At 39.9% G+C, this 15,201-nt stretch overlaps 2 protein-coding genes across 2 annotated transcripts; one reads left to right on the top strand and one right to left on the bottom strand.

Moving 5' to 3' along the window:
* Positions 1–1,658: 1,658 nt before the first annotated feature.
* Positions 1,659–7,604, bottom strand: LOC135466525 (protein Churchill-like). The gene is made up of 4 exons (XM_064744054.1): positions 7,447–7,604; positions 6,135–6,273; positions 5,770–5,840; positions 1,659–3,973 (listed from the first exon to the last, which is right to left on the bottom strand). Exons 1-4 carry the CDS (start codon positions 7,483–7,485, stop codon positions 3,884–3,886), a joined length of 339 nt encoding a protein of 112 aa, XP_064600124.1. The 5' UTR covers positions 7,486–7,604; the 3' UTR covers positions 1,659–3,883.
* On the top strand, positions 7,595–15,190 carry LOC135466524 (large ribosomal subunit protein mL48-like). Its single transcript, XM_064744053.1, has 7 exons — positions 7,595–7,666; positions 8,799–8,857; positions 10,160–10,208; positions 10,773–10,903; positions 11,242–11,344; positions 11,726–11,815; positions 12,693–15,190. The coding sequence occupies exons 1-7, from the start codon at positions 7,652–7,654 to the stop codon at positions 12,801–12,803; spliced, it is 558 nt and encodes a 185-aa protein (XP_064600123.1). The 5' UTR covers positions 7,595–7,651; the 3' UTR covers positions 12,804–15,190.
* The last annotated feature ends 11 nt before the right edge of the window (positions 15,191–15,201 follow it).

Raw genomic sequence — 15,201 nt, 5'->3', positions numbered from 1 at the left:
ACACTAAGTTAAGTAAACCCTTCACTAGCAATTTTGTAGAGATATGAGGTGTACTTAGCTAAGGGTTACTTAACACTAAGTACGCTTCATGAAACCAGCACCAGATCAATGAGTCTATAGGCTGGAGGCTGGTTTTGCTTGTTTGGCTGTGGATAAACATCAGGTGCTGCCAGGTATGTGACTGAGACTGATTTGTACTCCAGACACTGTTCCTCCACTGGTGGTGTACTCCAGGCACTGATTTCCTCCACACATGGCAAGACTGGTGGTGTACACCAGGCACTGGTTTCCTCCACCCATGTTAGGACTGGTGGTGTACTCCAGGCACTGATTTCCTCCACACGTGGTAAGACTGGTGGTGTACACCAGGCACTGATTTCCTCCACCCATGGTAGGACTGGTGATGTACTCCAGACACTGTTCCTCCACCCATGGTAGGACTGGTGGTGTACTCCAGACACTGTTCCTCCACCCATGGTAGCACTGGTGGTGTACTCCGGACACTGTTCCTCCACCGATGGTAGGACTGGTGGTGTACTCCAGACACTGTTCCTCCACCCATGGTAGGACTGGTGGCGTACTCCAGGCACTGATTTCCTCCACACGTGGTAAGACTGGTGGTGTACACCACGCACTGATTTCCTCCACCCATGGTAGCACTGGTGGTGTACTCCAGACACTGATTTCCTCCACACGTGGTAAGACTGGTGGAGTACTCCAGACACTGTTCCTCCACCCATGGTAGGACTGGTGGTGTACTCCAGACACTGATTTCCTCCACCCATGGTAGGACTGGTGGTGTACTCCAGACACTGTTCCTCCACCCATGGTAGCACTGGTGGTGTACTCCGGACACTGATTTCCTCCACACGTGGTAAGACTGGTGGAGTACTCCAGACACTGTTCCTCCACCCATGGTAGGACTGGTGGTGTACTCCAGACACTGATTTCCTCCACCCATGGTAGAACTGGTGGTGTACTCCAGACACTGTTCCTCCACCCATGGTAGGACTAGTGGTGTACTCCAGACACTGATTTCCTCCACACGTGGTAAGACTGGTGGTGTACACCACGCACTGATTTCCTCCACCCATGGTAGGACTGGTGGTGTACTCCAGACACTGATTTCCTCCACACGTGGTAAGACTGGTGGAGTACTCCAGACACTGTTCCTCCACCCATGGTAGGACTGGTGGTGTACTCCAGACACTGATTTCCTCCACCCATGGTAGGACTGGTGGTGTACACCAGGCACTGTTCCTCCACCCATCGTAGGACTGGTGGTGTACTCCAGACACTGTTCCTCCACCCATGGTTGGACTAGTGGTGTACTCCAGGCACTGATTTCCTCCACACGTGGTAAGACTGGTGGAGTACTCCAGGCACTGTTCCTCCACCCATGGTAGGACTGGTGGTGTACACCAGGCACTGATTTCCTCCACCCATGGTAGGACTGGTGGAGTACTCCAGACACTGTTCCTCCACCCATGGTAGGACTGGTGGTGTACTCCAGACACTGATTTCCTCCACTTATGGTAGGACTGGTGGTGTACACCAGGCACTGATTTCCTTCACACGTGGTAAGACTGGTGGTGTACTCCAGGCACTCTGGGTTCTCCACACGTGGTAAGACTGGTGGTGTCCACCCATTCATAAACTTGGCAACCATCATTAAAGCTTAAACTGTTTTTGTATAAGAGCAAATAAGTAAATCCACGGTGGGTATGATGTCAACATTTCTATGATGTATATTTTTCTTCCGCCAGTTTGTTTTCTTGAAAATGTTCAGTTCACAGTCTGACAAGTATTCTCCTGCACCAATTTTATTTCTATTATTTTATGAAAACTAAATCGGGCAAAATTTTCACCCGTGAAGACTTTAATAATATATATTTATATGAAACTTAGAATGTGTCATAAATAGAGGGTCTCCAATGAGTGACCCTGTAGCATCAAATTTATTAGAGTTAAAAAATTGCGTTTGTTTTGAGCCTCTGGTGAGAGACAAAGTTTTTGAGTGGAGTTTAATAAAGTTGATACTGCAGGGTGTTTATCTCATGAATGACGTCAGTCATTTGTGGTCAGATCAGAACACAACATTTATATGCAAGATCAAATATACACCGAGCAAAAGAGCTCAACACAGGATGGCTTTACTCTCACAACCTTGGATAGGATTTCTGCTCTTGACCCGATTTCCATTTTTGAAATACTGTGTTATATGAAAAAAGTTGAACTAGTACAGGCAAAATTTTGACCAGTGTTACTTGTGGTTCATGCGGCGGGTGAAGTAAACGGACAAGGGTGGGAGGAACTGACAATAGAACTGAGAATGTCGGATATTTAGTGGTGCTGGCTTCCCGAAATTACACAGTAAACACATTAGTATAGTATACAATTTCCCGTATGTCGTATGTTGACGAGTACCTGCAGTAGCCGCATTTGGTGTCGTTAGTGTTGTTGCTGGTGCGATTTTACACAATTAGTGCAGTGAAAGTTCTGCTATATAATCAGATATACTCCTACTTGTACATATATTTCGCCAATATTTAGTATATTCCCTTCTGGGCCATTGTCTAAGGAAACAAAATCTCCGACTTTCAGTCATTCTGCCATGATTTTGTCCCAGTGATGCAGATGACATAATCACGTAGTTAAAAAAAGAGTAGTCTGGTCCTTGTGTAGCTTTTGACTGACTGATTTTTATAAATGAACTTCTGTGAGCCAATCAAGTACGTGTAATCTCTCTACATTGTTGACAAAAGGTGGGATACAATATTTATCCCACCCTCTCTACCCCATGTCCTGGGTCACATTTATGGGATAAAAGTATGTTAACTCTTTAACTATTTTAACTCCAGAACAATGGACATATATCATATGAACATGCAATACAATAATGGTTCACAAATAATACATCATAATAATATGACTGTTAAAAACATGGTGAATCAAGAGTAAACATCTTCAACTAGGTATGACAACTTGACTATACAAATATAAAACTAATCATAAAAAGCATTATTCTTTTGTACTAAAGTTAAATTCTTCAAAATGTTACACCTACATGGACATGAAGAGAGATTTTGTAAAATGTAAGAAAAAAAATACAGTTACAGTTAGCTTAAATACATTTACATGAAAACATAACATGTAAAAGGAAAAATGCTGAAATATAGCTGGCAATTAGTGCCATGAAAGAAATTCCAATTATGATGAATATAAACTGACAGAGGAATTGTACTGTGCAGAAAGCACTGGGTATCAGTATTGTGTGTTAGCACAGATTTACTTAATTCCAGCACCATCATTTATGTTGTACAAAAAGATGTATTACTCCCAACAATATTAACTGACCAACTTCCGAGTCAGGCCATGCCAAAGACTTTCAAGATGGTACTTCTTGCTTGGATCACTTGGATCTCAGCATTGAAAGGTTAGAGCATGGAAATCAGGGTTGGTTGACCCGGTGTCAGGTCTGCTGTCTTTTGTATGATAGTTCTTTGGCGGCATGGACTCGCCCTGCCACAAGAAGACACAGCATAGAGAGTATGTACACAGAGCTAATGACTCTTCTTCGTCACATGACTGAAAAATTAAGCACAACATAAAACCCTAGCTGTACATACACTAATACAAGTAGGTACCAGCTAAAATAACAATTGTACATGTGCGTCCACTTCCACATGCTGCTTTGAGATGATTTTCAACGTCAGACCTCACATGTACTTTACTGACGTCACTTAGCTGTCCAGGATATGAAATGACACTTGTGTGATGCAGTACAATCACAGCTTTTGTTACATTAGTATTCTTGTCCATCTCCAGTTGCCTCGACAGATGACCAAAAAGTCATGATCTATAACTCCACCAGGGTGAAGTGTTACATAAGTTGAGGCCCCCTGGGATCTACTGGTAGGATACTTCTTTCATCTTCTCCATTTCCACAAAGAATGCACTCCATCTGGTATACCTACAGAATGTCAAGAAGTAGTGTTAGCAGGAGATGTAACTTTTACCTCTCATCAGTCAGTCAGTCAGTCAGTCAGTCCGTCAGTTCGTCAGTCATTGTAATGAACTGAAAGTACATGGTGTATTACAGACTAACTTTGCATTTTGGGCCTTGCTGGCTCTTTTCAACAAAATTATAGTTTTGTTCGCTTTGGATGGCTCTGACAAATTAACACACATCTTGTTTTCATAAAACAACTAGTTATTCTAAATTATTATTTAGTTTTGAGTTTTGTGTCATTTCATCCAAAATTCTTTAAAATTATGTTCATTTTTTCATTATTTTGTGGGCTTTGACATCTCACAACGGCAGGGGACATGCATTGGAAAAGCAATACTTCAAGAATGGTTGTTACAACAAAGCATGAAAAGTGCTCAATGATGAGTGATATTGGCTTCCGGATTAATACGCTGTGTGCTTGTTTTGAGAGACTCGTCTTCTAATGGCTGGGACTTGTCAGAAAGTTTCTTGGGTACTTTAATAGCAAGATGTGTGATTGCTCTGGACAGTCTCCTCAACAAATGAAAACGACATCAAATATACAGGCATAAAAGCAAATAACTTTTTGTGCAGTTGGAATACATCTGACATAAATACATTTATGCCATTACTACACGTTCAACGGAGTCAATCCTGTAAAATATTACTCTCTGTACAAAGTGCTCATGTATGTTCTCAGGAAGACAGTTCATCTTGACGTTGGGTAAATGAACATTCCAACCATTCTGAACAAAAATATAAATGCAACATCCAGTGTTTTGATAAAATTAACTGCGTTATCAAATTTCTTTCAATACTGTTTTCCGGAGGGGAGGGGGTTTGGAGACGGCCTCTTAGCAATACACTCCCATAACTACTGGAATTGACAACCGATGGTAATGCTGAGGGCGGGTTAGGAAATAGAGGTGGGGTCAGTTTGAGAAATTCCACACTTCAGTACCGAGTATGTATGCCATTTGCCTACTGCACTGCTACACATTGTCACTACACATCCAACAACTATGCGATGTTACCCGAAACTGGAAATCAGACTGTAGAAATGCTCTGCATACAGCAGCGACATGTGGACGGTCATTGTGTTTTATTAGCTGTGGCAGTGGCTGGCCTGAAACGGTCACGGAAGTGTGGGAGGCGAATATGGCGGTCTTGGTCGGGGGTCATGACACGCAGTCAGCGGGCATGCAGGCTATCAGCTGTCATGTCGAATTCTTCATGACGTCTCCTGAGTCGACTAATTGTTGACATATTAACGTTAAGGGCTCTTGTGACAGCCCTAAGTGTCATGCCAGCTTCGAGCATGCCGATGGCATGCACTCACTTGTTTTGTGGCAATCTGTGGCATCGGCCTTTTGACTTGTATGGGTGGCCTTTTTGTACACCTGAGGGTAAGAAGTGCCAGGGAAGACCTTACAGATCACTGAATACTACAGAGAAGGCCACACCTGCGTGACAGGTGAATAGACTTGGAATCGACTGGAATGTACATTGGTGTAGGGTTTTGCTCTTGGCCATCCCTCGGTGCTATACTGACAAAAATCACAGCATTATCTTGTGAAATACTTCAAAAAACAGAAGTGTTGCGTTTACATATTTTTGTTCAGTATAACAGGTAACAGTGCGGAAGATAGGATTGCCCCTTTTCAAATGCAGTCTGTTGAAGATGACTGCATATGAAAAGGGCAATACATCAAAGGAGCTTAGACTATATCAGCTGTGGAATGTTCATATTTCCCCTCCACCAGTTTGCATGTTCTCACCTGAAACTCTCCCTCCACTTTGAATGTGTATTCATGTTGACCAATAATGTGACCGCAACAAAGGCAAACATCTGTAAACATATTTACGAATATATGTACACACTTTTTCTACTGACTACTGATTTATTTCTTTTGGTTTAGAAATATTTTCATCCATGACAGCCCAAAGTTAGTTTCAGTGAACACATACAATGTATAACCAAAATTGACACTAGAGCTTCCAAACAGGATTTCCACTATGATCATCACTTGCATTTAAAATTACTTGACTTGACTGGAAAGAGAGACATGAAAGATACATTTGTATTTGTAAATCAAGCTAACTTGCCTCATTTCAACAAGGAAAGAAATCATGTATGCCTTACGCTGATAGGTAACGAGTTCTATGCCATTTTCATCTTCTGTGCATTTCCTGTTCTCAATTCGCACAATCTCCAGTTTCCTACATTCTGCACAACCAGCAAAGTTCCTTAGGAAGGAGCCATTGTCCAAACACATGTTTTCCTGGAATTATTGTTGCGCAGAAGAATTAAATCAATGTATTCTGGATGATCTAGGTAATACACTTATCAAATACCCACATGTAAAAGCAAAACCAAAGCCTATAATCATCGAGGCCTGAATTTAAACCTCAGCGTAACCATTGAGGCCTGAATTTAAACCTCAGCGTATCCATTGAGGCCTGAATTTAAACCTCAGCATAACTATCGAGGCCTGAATTTAAACCTCAGCGTAACCATCAAGGCCTCTCAGCGTAACCATCAAGGCCTGGAATTAAACTGCAGTCAAACCAGTGAGACATGAATCTAAACCCCAGACCTCAATCACAGTTGAACTAGCAGGTGGATTTAAATTCTGGTAGATGTCCTCAGTTCTCTTGGCCAGGTGATTCAACAGATGTGTCACCTATGATTATTCATGATGAGAATGCAAATTTATGCTATCATGAGCAGTACTGGCATGTGGCAAAGAAATCTAACAGGTTTCTCACACATTAGTCACAAATGTTCAATCAATCAATCTATGACACCATGGCATTACCATGAATGGAATAATAAGTAAAAGGTAGTGCCAGGAGAAGAGGTGGAGGGACATCATACGCCAGTCAGTCAAAATACGACATAGATTTTTTTCTACTCTGATACCTGTTTATTGCACCCAGAAAATATACATAATTATATATATATATATACAGATGTAATTTTCTTTTCACTTGCTGATGTTAGATGTTGGCTTGTCCTAATGTTAGAGTCTCTTACGATATCCTTTTCAGCTCGCAGCCAATTTGAAAAAAGACCATTTCTGGTTGTGTTATATGTAGGGCATACAGATAGATGAACAGATTTGATTGTCCATAGTTCCATTGCGTGATTTTATTTTTATAAGTAGTAAGGCTACATGTACCGGTAGTGTATAGTGATGCGTGTGTCGTTTTCAGTCGCATAGGAGCTCTATTCTCTACTCCTAACCCTACTTACGTGTCACAACACATATACCATGAACCGATATGCAATATGCTGAGAGACCTATATGACCTAGGTGGAGTTATGTTGCCGGTCTACATGTAAGAGCTCTGTACTACTGATGTGGTCAACCGGATGAAAATTGCCCCATGAAATAGAGAAGGACTGATTTTCACTGTGAAATAAAAGGCGTGACGACCAAAGAATGTAATACCCGTTCGGGATACTCCTCCTTGACACATCCATGGCACATTTTCCCACTGTGTTTACTGACAAACCCTCAACATCTCCAGCACCGTTTTGTTTATAAAAATCACCATTCACGTGGCGGAGTTTACTTCCGGATAGGAGGCGCTCCAGCTTTCTTGTACGCTGCCCGCAGAGCAGACGAACTTATTTCGTCGAAAAAGATTGCAGCGATGTCTTTGACAAGGGTAACTTTTATCAGATTCATAGTCTTCACAAGTTAAGTCCAAACTTCCAAATGTATCTAGTAGATTAGGCTCCAGGGAAACAGAATACGTTCTTACTTCTGCTGAAGTGTGTGAGCTTACCGTTGTTGTTGCAACTTATGATAAAAGTTATATTGGCTGATCACTAATGAATATCATTGGTAATTTTTCAAGTAATTCACTGACGTTCATTATGTCATGTTATCATATTTGTACTAACGTATTGTGAACTTCTTTCAAGGTTTTCTGTGATTTTAAACATGTGCATTCATTCCGGCAGTGACTGTTTGATATGTAGGCCCCTAATGTTGACATTGCGATGTTAAAATGCACCTGTCGAAAAACGTGGAGCCGATTTCAAACTCCCGTCTCCCTCCCACTCATAGCAATCAAACTCCCCTCCTTTGCTCATGTATACACTGTTTTCCAGTGTAATATCTAATAATATCCTCTTAGTTTACTGTGTTCTTAATTTACTACCCTCACTGATGAAAGTAATAAGCCAATCGGCATTTCAGAGGTCTTATTAGTTCATTTAAATTAAACGTTGAGGTCTATTTTCAACAATTCGGATGTTTACCTGCCTCAACATTTAATCGTTGAATTCAAAACTGTGGTAGGTCTATTCGGCAAGGCACTTTGCACAATCCAGAACGACATAAAAAAGATCTTGTATTTTTACTACAAATATGTTTGGGTGCCATCAACGCGGACATCATTGAGATTGGCCCAATTGAGTTTGGTGTTAAGAAATCTGAGGCATGGATGGACTCGGTATTATGATGAATTTCAGAATTTTTAAATGTCATGTACATGTATATGGACTAATGTAGTGTTTGCTGTTAATATTGCTATACAGTAGACATTGCTCCTTCCATTCAAACTAGCCTGATTTTTTTCCATAAACTTCCTTTAGTGGTGTAACCACTTGGAATCAAGATGAAATTATGGGTACCCAATTCCTTCTTATTTTCAGTAAATCCACATGCCTTTTGGTCACACAGGACAGCTTAGTAATAAATCCTGAAAACCTAAACATAACAGTCATCCATAAGGAGTGATATGGGCATTGTATTATTTAATGATTAATTACTTTCCTTGTTTTTATTGATAGTCGCTGTGTCGCTGTGTGTGCAAGGGTTTCTCCAGAAGGAGTGTAAGTGCCAGATCTAGGTAAATATCCTCACAGCCTAAAAACCCAAAACTGCCAGGGATTGGTTTCATGAAGCTCATGTAGCTAAGTAAGCCCTTAACTACCATGACAACATATGTTGTAGAGATATAAAGTGTACTTAGTTAAGGGCAACTTAATGCTAAGTAAGCTTCATGAAACTGGCCCCTGTATACATGAACGGACATAAACAAAATAAAAATTCCAAGTAGGTAAACAATGTTCTCGTTGTTCACACTCAATCAGGGATGTAAAAGCTCATACCAGCACAGTTCCTAACCTCAGCCATGTTAGACATATTCCTTAGAGATGTACCTTGTGAAAACTTTCACCAAATTGTACCTTACCAGACATACCAGACCTATCCGACAGATCTGATTTTTAGGTGCCATTTTCAGTTCATGCTACCAAGGGATTGTCTATAGTATTAATACATGTGTGGATTACACCCAGAGGCAGAGGAAATGTTACCACAGAGTCTGAAGTTTGAATGTAGAAAACAAGTTTCAAGTGTAAAATTTGATTGATGTTAACCTTCATCAACCCAGGTCCTTGTCAGAAACATTGCAATGAGCAAGTTATAAACTTGGCTGAAAATCTCTGAGCATTAAATGCAAGAGAATAATTTGTTCCAGTGCATTTTAATAACCTCGTGACATAATGACATAAGGATTAAAGACAACAAAAAGGAAAAAGACATACATTGTGCCACTGTTACTTGTATGTGGCACCATAGTGACTCCTATTTATATAGACTGCGTTACAGGGAGAGTTCAAAGTTTATAGTTCCTCGTACAGAATTTGGAGAGATATTGAAAAGTGTTTTCAAATGTTTTACATGGTAGATGCCAAGCATTCAAGTTGTATTCAAATTGCAAACTTGCCTTTACGCAACAGTCATTGCTACTTTCGAATGGGGAATACGTGAACAAAAAACTTCTGATGAAACATCATGTACGAAAACGTGGTGTCACTCAGATGTGATATTTCCCTGGACTTTACTCCGTTTCCTCCCGCCACAATGCTGGCCACAGTCGTATAAATGAAATATTCTTCTGTGCAGTGTAAAATCAAATAAATAAATAAATCAGTCAAATGTGATGTTACATAGTGTTATTCGTCGTTGAACAACCATGGCTTTAGCTGTGTTCCACAGAATTTCCTTCATATTTTAATTTTTTCCTCCCAGTTTCTATTAGGACTTGAGTAGTAGTTCAGGAAATACATGATGTATAATCAGTAGCCAAATGTGGCAAAGCAAATACTTCACAGCAGATATATTATTTCTTGTTTGGCCTTTGCAGCTTCCATACTACCTCATCTCAGAAAGGTATCTTTGAGCCAGATGATGTGGTGAGTGCCTCGATATCTGAAATTATAGGCTACAGTACAGTGCCTGCACAAATTTCATGTACATGTACTTAGCATTTCAGTTAGTTCATCCGTAATAAAATGGTAATTATTTGTTACAAGTTTCTCTGTTCTTCTCTCTTGATACAGTGACTTTGTTCTACTGATATACTGATTTAAGTTCATCTGCAGGCATAATCATTTTTCTTGGAATGAAACCTTTGTATACCAACACGTGAAAATACAGTGAAAACTTCAGTATCTTAGTGTTACGATATATGTTTACACTACTATCTGTGACGTCATCAATCCATAATGTCCGCTCTCACTGTACGAGTGTGTCAGACGCTAATACAGGAATACCTTGCAGTTGTCAGTCTAGCGTTGGTTTTCTAATTCTTTGTATCTATATACAAGCACCAATCACTAAACTTAGTATATCATGCATGTTGAGAAACACTTGACATACTGACAGCCTATCAGAATTGGGTGGTGCAGCACCTTACATCACCTTAATAATATAGACGTGTGGTCACCAACACCAACTTATCCACATGTTTTCTGCAGGGTCTTGGTCCTGAAATACCAGAATATGGGACATTAAATGTACAGATGAAGGGGTATGATTTCCCTACGCTGGAATCATATGCAAAATTTGTCCACAACTTGGCAGAGCGATTGGGCCTTGATGCTGAATGGTTAGTACTGTTTCTCCCTGTTGAGGTGCTCCCAGCAGTATAAGGTAGTGTATTTCACAGCACCAGTGTATGAAACTGTGTTGACATATATACGTGATGGTGTTAAAGTTGCCCCACTGATGTCAGTCCAAATCTGCTTGAGCATTGTGTGCAGGAAGTCTACATTTTGTCTGATCTAGAGGTAATTTTCCTTTAATAAACATAATGAATTAGTTGTTAACTTGATAGGTCATGTCTATGATTTAGAAGGTTTGTGAAGTATCTAGCTTGGTTGTCGTATTTGAGTACAGCTTAAAACACCATTCACATAAGGAACTTTTTGTCGTGTCTCTCCACAGCTGGGCAGTTCCCCCCAAAACATCTCTAGTCCAAGTGTTCAAGCCATTCTCCACACATGTGGAGAAGGAGTACGACCTCAGCCTGTATGAAAGATGTGTGCAGGTACATATATTAAATCATGGCCATAATAGTATTACACATATTTTAGACATGTAGACAATCATATAATAAATCAAAGGTTATAAAATTCAGAATTCTACTCATCTCTGGCTTTAAGTTTGATGTTATCCACTTTGTACAGGTAGGTCTTAATGAGGGGGGAATCTGATGGACTTCACAATAACCCATTGTTTCCTTTTTATGTATGAGAAGTGATAAGGGAAAGAACAAAATAGTATACATTGACTGTGTTTGACTGTTTTGTTAGAGACAGGAAGGAGTTTCCTAACATGATCAGATGCCATAAAGCTTTTGTAGTTCATGACAATAGTAAACCCCATTGCCAATCTTTCTGTTTGACATATTTGAATCTTTCATTTCTAGATCCAGGATCTTTCTTCTACTTCCTTACCAGTGTTTTTAGAAATAGCCAGAGCTAACATGCCAGAGGGCATCAAACTAACTATAAAAGAGGTAAGCTTTATTGTTTTGTAAAGGAAGAAATGCTTTCGCTAGGTCGGTTACTCAGAAGTCTTTGTAGTTTTGTCCTCATTTGATTCTGTTTGCATACAAACCACTTTAAATTAAGTGTGCAAATAAGGATGCAAATTGAAAGGGACAAATTTCATCATCAAGGACCACAAAAAAAGACAGTTAAAACATTGAGGAAATACATACACATTTGCATTCAGCGTGGCTCAGTCTGATCACAGTTGTTAATCCAGCCCCAGACCAGTTAGAGTGTAGATTAATGAATAAATGTTAGATAAATAAATGCAACCTAGCAGTCTTTTACTCGCCATATGTTGGCCAGTCTGGCAGATCTATGACAGCTTTGTGTGGAAAAGCGAGAAATTTACATCTATATGATATTTTAAGTAATAAGAAAGTTGATGTACATGTAACATAGCTTCAGCTTGAGTGAATGAGTGCTTGAGGTTTAATGTCATACAATTTTTCAGTCATATGACGACGAAGGAATCCTTAGGGTGCATGTACGTGTAATGTGCCTCCTTGTTGCAGGATGGATTTCCACCACTCTTTTATCTAGGGCTGCTTCACTGAGACGACTTACCGAAGGCAAGTAAGACGCCCCGCCCGAGCTATTATAATGATACGGGTCTTTGCACTATCCCCTGAATGCTGAACACCAAGCGAGGAAGTTACAACTCCCTCTATTTAAGGTCTTAGGGTGACCCAACCCAGGGTTGACCCTGGATCCACTGCCCCCGAAATGGACGCTCTACCTGTCGGGGCCGGTCAGCTTCAGCTTGAGAGCAAGGTGTTGGCATATCTCTATTTTGCACTCTGTATACATGTATATTGACGTGTGTGTGATTGCCTGTTACAGCCTTGTGAAGAAGAAGAGGAATTTCGGTATATCCCAGACAAAGAACTGATACAGCTCCATGAGCAGCTAGACGCTCTTGCTCAGGCCAGAGAGGACAGGAAGAAGAAATAAAAAACTGGCAAGGCTGGAAAATGTGAATCATGGAGAACTTGTTAGGTGTGATTGTGTTGTGACTCTTACTAAACCGTGTGTTAAAAGTTTGGTACTGACGGTGACCATAGAAAATATCAAAGTAGACCTGAATGGCAGTAGACAGGGAGATTGTCTTGTCAGTCCAGTAGTAAAATCAAATTAAACCCATCGACACAGGACATCTTGAACTGCTGGCAGTGTACATGTATCTTACTACAGTACTGAATATCAGTGTCACTGATATAAACTTTTCTCCAGATATCAGTCTTTTGTCTTGTCTCATATTTCTACAGTGCTGATAAAGCGGCATTCACATGGTACTGTTGTACCAGTTTTCACTATTCCACAGTTAAAATGTATGAATTGAATCAGTGTTATTTGAAATGTACAAATCCTGTGATGTTGATGATGTCCCAGTTTGATTCAAGAAAATTGATATGACAAATCATGTTGTGTGAATGTAGCCTTGGCGTGATAAATTTGACTTGTAGATGTTGTAACTCATGGAGATAACTTCATAGTTACTTCTGCAAGATTACACAATACACATGTAGGCAGGGCTGTAAAGTGTAATCCAAGCCAATCATCATCTGGCATATTTCTCTCCTACATGTACAACCATTTGTAGGCGCCTGGCTCAAACACCTGCTGATGAAATACACGCCTGTGGTAAACGGTATGACACGGTAAGGAAAGCAGGACATAGGCTCTGTGCCACATTTGATTGTCATAGAGAGAACTGGAGACTGAAGGTTCCTCCGTTCCCTGTTAGAGGAAAGAGTGTAAAACACTGGTTTGAAAGAGATTTAATGTAATTTTTAACACGTCTATTTAGGCCACGCAAATGCATCTCACTGTAGGAGGTTGGTTACTTGATCAACATATGTATAACGCTACTGCACTGTTGTGAGTCTCATACCCACAACACCAGAAATGAGAGACCACCATGTCATATAATAACACTAGATCAGCCATTACTTGTCCTATCCTCTAATACTGGCACATTTGAAGTACCTGCACATTGTACCAAGAATGCCAGTTTCACAAGTCTTAGGCTTGACTCAACATGAACTTGGGTCTATCATTTGCAAGGCTGAGGTGAAAATTTTTGGCAACCACTCAATCCCTTCGGCTACTGCAGTGTGGTTATAAGCCATTCTTGGGAGTCTGGGAACAGTTCATATAAAGCAACCAGTATTACAAGTCAACTTTGTTTTTATTTTATACACTTTCCAACTGCCGTAAAAGGTTTTTATATTACTGTACTGTACCGGAATCACTGGCTAGCTTAGTTGTTTTAAAAGGGATACAGAATCAGTTCTGGTTGGCTGGAGTGGGAGATAAGCTGAATTTTATTTACTTATTCATTTGATTGGTGTTTTACGCCATACTCAAGAATATTTCGGCAGCCAGCATTATGGTGGGAGGAAACCAGGACTGAATTTTAGGTACAACAGATTTATTCAAGACTGTAGAGGTAACACTATCTCCATTGTCAGCTAATCAGCGTCAATTCTGTATCCCTTCAAGTGTCGGCTGGGCTTCTAACACCAGGCACAAGGATCATGAAGCAATCTTAAACACACAAATCAAAATTTTAAATTATTTCTTACATAACTAGGTCAAAGTATTGGGTGAAAATTTAAAATTTCTGGGTAAGTTACTCGAAAACAAATGTCAACTGAAATAATGGAAAGAAACATACTAAATTTAATGACTGAAATTTTTACCTATGTCTGGGATCACTTTGTGATCCCAGGGCCAGGACCTTAACCAAGGCAGCAGTCTTTGTTATATCATATCTGGTGAAGGGCAGTAATTTGACCCTTTGGGTCTGGTTACTTCCAACCATAAATCTAGCCATTGTTGTCAGTTAAAATAAATTGGGAGCACAATACTTAAATAAAGTAAGTAAGCCTAGCGATGTCTGCTGTTTTTATGTACAAAAAATTCTTTCTGCCACAGGTTAAATTCAGCGCTAAATGGTGCCTCATGTTGTGAGGTATGAGCACTAATCTGAGCCACTAAATCAATGACAAATCATAGATGACAAGAAAGAGGACTATAATAATATTATCATAGTTTAATAAAAGAACCACTGTAACCCACTGTAAATATCGCTTTCGTGTAATAAAATATTAAATAAATATGCAATTTCATTGGTCGTACAGTTTCATTCAGTACCATAATGTTGAATATAATTATGATACAGATTGCTTGTATGCATAAAATACATAATTATACATTGATTTTATCATCCATTTCCTAATAATAAATAGTAAAAAAATGCTGGAATACAAAGACTAGGTCACTAAATTCAGACTTTGACCAACACACTTGTCTCATCCCTTCAATGAAGTTTCTTCAAAAGTACACT

The sequence above is a fragment of the Liolophura sinensis genome, chromosome 6 (genome assembly GCF_032854445.1).
Source record: "Liolophura sinensis isolate JHLJ2023 chromosome 6, CUHK_Ljap_v2, whole genome shotgun sequence".
In the NCBI taxonomy this organism is placed as follows: Eukaryota; Metazoa; Mollusca; class Polyplacophora; order Chitonida; family Chitonidae; genus Liolophura; species Liolophura sinensis.
This window is presented reverse-complemented; position numbering and strand designations above follow the sequence as displayed.

Bases quoted from the DNA above. Each gene is read 5' to 3' on its own strand.
- LOC135466525 (XM_064744054.1), bottom strand. From the start codon at position 7,485: ATGTGCCATGGATGTGTCAAGGAGGAGTATCCCGAACGG. The intron at 5,841-6,134 runs GTAAGGCATACA...ATATGTTTACAG, and splicing joins AGAACTCGTTACCTATCAGC to ATGTTTGCCTTTGTTGCGGT. The intron at 3,974-5,769 runs GTGAGAACATGC...GACATTCTGTAG, and splicing joins AAGTGGAGGGAGAGTTTCAG to GTATACCAGATGGAGTGCAT.
- LOC135466524 (XM_064744053.1), top strand. The intron at 8,858-10,159 runs GTAAATATCCTC...TGGCCTTTGCAG, and splicing joins AGTGTAAGTGCCAGATCTAG to CTTCCATACTACCTCATCTC. The intron at 10,209-10,772 runs GTGAGTGCCTCG...TGTTTTCTGCAG, and splicing joins TCTTTGAGCCAGATGATGTG to GGTCTTGGTCCTGAAATACC.